General features: G+C 58.1%; 1 protein-coding gene across 1 annotated transcript in view; it reads right to left on the bottom strand.

The window, feature by feature from the left end:
- utp6 (UTP6 small subunit processome component) overlaps window positions 1–3316 on the bottom strand; it is a 16052-nt gene that overhangs the window by 10135 nt on the left and 2601 nt on the right. Inside the window, exons 8-10 of the mRNA XM_043686323.1 lie at window positions 3014–3095; window positions 1479–1563; window positions 1216–1394 (exon numbers count right to left, since the gene is read on the bottom strand). Of these exons, the coding sequence (XP_043542258.1) occupies window positions 1216–1394; window positions 1479–1563; window positions 3014–3095 (346 nt within the window). The remainder of the gene's footprint in view (window positions 1–1215; window positions 1395–1478; window positions 1564–3013; window positions 3096–3316) is intronic.

The raw sequence follows: 3316 nt of genomic DNA, 5'->3' as shown, positions 1-3316 counted from the left end.
TCCTGACCCCTCTCACCCCCCAGCCCATCCCGACCTCTCACCCCCCAGCCCATCCTGACCCCTCTCAACCTATCATTACTTCATTCAACTCCCTTCTCACCCACCTTGCCTCCCTCCCAATCTGTTAGAATTCTTTCAGGAGGTAATGAGCAAATTAGACAAAGGAGAGCCAGTGGATGTGATCTATTTGGATTTCCAGAAGGCCTTTCACAAACAAGGTGCTGCACAAGAAGCTGCTGAATAAAAGCTCATGGTGTTAGAGGCAAGGTATTGATATGGATAGAGGATTGGCTGACTCTCCGAGGGCAGAGAGTGGGGATAAAAGGGTCATTTTCAGGATGGCAGCCAGTGACTAGTGGAGTTACACAGGGTCAGTGTTGGGACCACAAATATTCATATTATGCATTAACAATCTAGATAAAGGAACTGAGGACATTGTTGGTAAGTTTGCAAATGACAGAAAGATAGGTGGAGGGACAGGTAGGTGTTGAGGAAGCGGGGAGGTTGCAGAAGGACTTGGACAGGCTCGGAGACTGAGCAAAGAAGTGGCAGATGGGAGTCCGAGGTCAAGATTCTCTGAAGGTTAACGTGCAGGTTCAGTTGGCAGTTAGGAAGACAAATACAATGTTAGTGTTCACTTTGAGAGGGCTAGAATACAAGAGCAGGAATGTACTGCTGAGGCTGTATATTGGCTCTGGTCAGACTGCACTGGGAATATTGGGCCCTGTATCAAAGGAAGGATGTGCTGGAGGGGATCCAAAGAAGGTTTAAAATAATGACCCCAGGGATGAAGGATTTGCCATGAGGAACGGTTGAGGACTCTGGAGCTGTGCACAATTGAGTTTGAAAGGATGATGGGGGTTTGAAAGGATGAATACTGACAGACCTGGACAGAGTAACGTGGTAGAGACTAGGACCGAGGGTACAGCCTCAGGGTGAAGGGAGATGAACTGAGATGAGGAGGAACTTCTTCAGCCAGAGGATCATGATTCATTGCCACAAAGGACTACGGGGGTCACATCACTGAGTTTGTGATTAGTAAAGGAATCAAGGGTTATTGAGAGAATACAGGAGAATGAGGTTGAGAACATTTCAGGCACGAATGAATTACAAACCCCGACGGGCCGAATGGACTAGCTTTGCTTCTACAACTTATGGTCTTGTCTCCTCTCCCACTCTCCCTGATATCCAAGCCTCAGTGGAATATATACAGACCTGTAGGCACAGAGACGACGGCTTCCTCATACACAGCCCAGCACCTCTCCTCTCTTTGAGCGATATCCGAAGCTTTTGTCTGTTTGGAGCAGGCTGACACCGGCAGCAAGTCTGTATTTAACTCCTGCCTGGCCACAAAGTCCCAGCACACTGGCTGGTTAGCATGCAGAGTCTGTAGGCTGGAGAGACAAGATGACCCAACTGAGCACATCACCCCAGCCATTCAGATCCAGCTCCACACCCCCACTCTCCCCCATACTCACTCCTGCACTATCTCTTTCCGAATGTCCTGCGTGAAATCAAACATCTCGGCAATTTTCCAAAATGAGAGGTGGAACTCTGCATCCCCTGAGATAAACACAAGACACAGAGAGAAGGAGAGTGTGAGAGTGCGAGAACATCTGAGCAAAAAAGAAACAAAGTAAGAGTGCACAATCTCCACGTTCTGTATCACGGACCCGCGCTCCCCATCGGGTGCTTGAGCGCAGACCCGCGTTCACCATCGGGGGCGGGGGAAGCGCAGACCCGCGCTCCCCATCGGGTGCTTGAGCGCAGACCCGCGTTCACCATCGGGGGCGGGGGAAGCGCAGACCCGCGCTCCCCATCGGGTGCTTGAGCGCAGACCCGCGTTCACCATCGGGGGCGGGGGAAGCGCAGACCCGCGCTCCCCATCGGGTGCTTGAGCGCAGACCCGCGTTCACCATCGGGGGCGGGGGAAGCGCAGACCCGCGCTCCCCATCGGGTGCTTGAGCGCAGACCCGCGTTCACCATCGGGGGCGGGGGAAGCGCAGACCCGCGCTCCCCATCGGGTGCTTGAGCGCAGACCCGCGTTCACCATCGGGGGCGGGGGAAGCGCAGACCCGCGCTCCCCATCGGGTGCTTGAGCGCAGACCCGCGTTCACCATCGGGGGCGGGGGAAGCGCAGACCCGCGCTCCCCAGCGAGAACATCTGCGCTAGCTTGAGCGCAGACCCGCGTTCACAATCTCCACGTTCTGTATCACGGACCCGCGCTCCCCATCGGGTGCTTGAGCGCAGACCCGCGTTCACCATCGGGGGCGGGGGAAGCGCAGACCCGCGCTCCCCATCGGGTGCTTGAGCGCAGACCCGCATTCACCATCGGGGGCGGGGGAAGCGCAGACCCGCGCTCCCCATCGGGGGCGTGAGCGCAGACCCGCATTCACCATTGGGGGCAGGGGAAGCGCAGACCCGCGCTCCCCATCGGGTGCTTGAGCGCAGACCCGCATTCACCATCGGGGGCGGGGGAAGCGCAGACCCGCGTTCCCCATCGGGTGCTTGAGCGCAGACCCGCATTCACCATCGGGGGCGGGGGAAGCGCAGACCCGCGCTCCCCATCGGGGGCGTGAGCGCAGACCCGCGTTCCCCATCGGGGGCGAGAGCGCAGACCCGCGTTCCCCATCGGGGGCGAGAGCGCAGACCCGCGTTCCCCATGGGGGGCGGGAACGCACACCCGCGTTCCCCATGGGGGGCGGGAACGCACACCCGCGTTCCCCATCGGGGGCGGGAACGCAGACCCGCGTTCCCCATGGGGGGCGAGAGTGCAGACCCGCATTCCCCATGGGGGGCGAGAGCGCAGACCCGCGTTCCCCATGGGGGGGCGAGAGCGCACACCCGCGTTCCCCATGGGGGGCGAGAGCGCACACCCGCGTTCCCCATCGGGGGCGGGAGCGCACACCCGCGTTCCCCATCGGGGGCGAGACCACCGCTCCACATTGCGGGTGTAAGTGCGGACCCATGCTCCCCATCGCGACCACGACCACAGTGGGATCACTCACTCACCGGGGATTTTCTCAATGGCGTTCTTGTAAACAATACGAGCCAAGTGTCCACGGACAATCTCCTCTGGATACTCTGCTTCGGTCTGGGGACAGAAAACATGTGACAGGTCTCTCCCGACATTGTTACACAATTGGTGCAGCAGCAGTCTCAGCGACTGGAGTCATCCTGCCAACTGCAGAGATTCACATCCAAACCCATTAGCATGTACACCATGCACTCCATCAATATCTCCCTCATCACTCGACCCCACCCAATAAAACCAGCCTACACCCCCAGGACCAATACACCCAACCTGCCCCGACA

Source organism: Chiloscyllium plagiosum, unplaced genomic scaffold, assembly GCF_004010195.1.
Source record: "Chiloscyllium plagiosum isolate BGI_BamShark_2017 unplaced genomic scaffold, ASM401019v2 scaf_11291, whole genome shotgun sequence".
Lineage (NCBI taxonomy): Eukaryota > Metazoa > Chordata > Chondrichthyes > Orectolobiformes > Hemiscylliidae > Chiloscyllium > Chiloscyllium plagiosum.
Note: the sequence above shows the minus strand (reverse complement) of the source record. Positions and strands in the feature narration are given on the sequence as shown.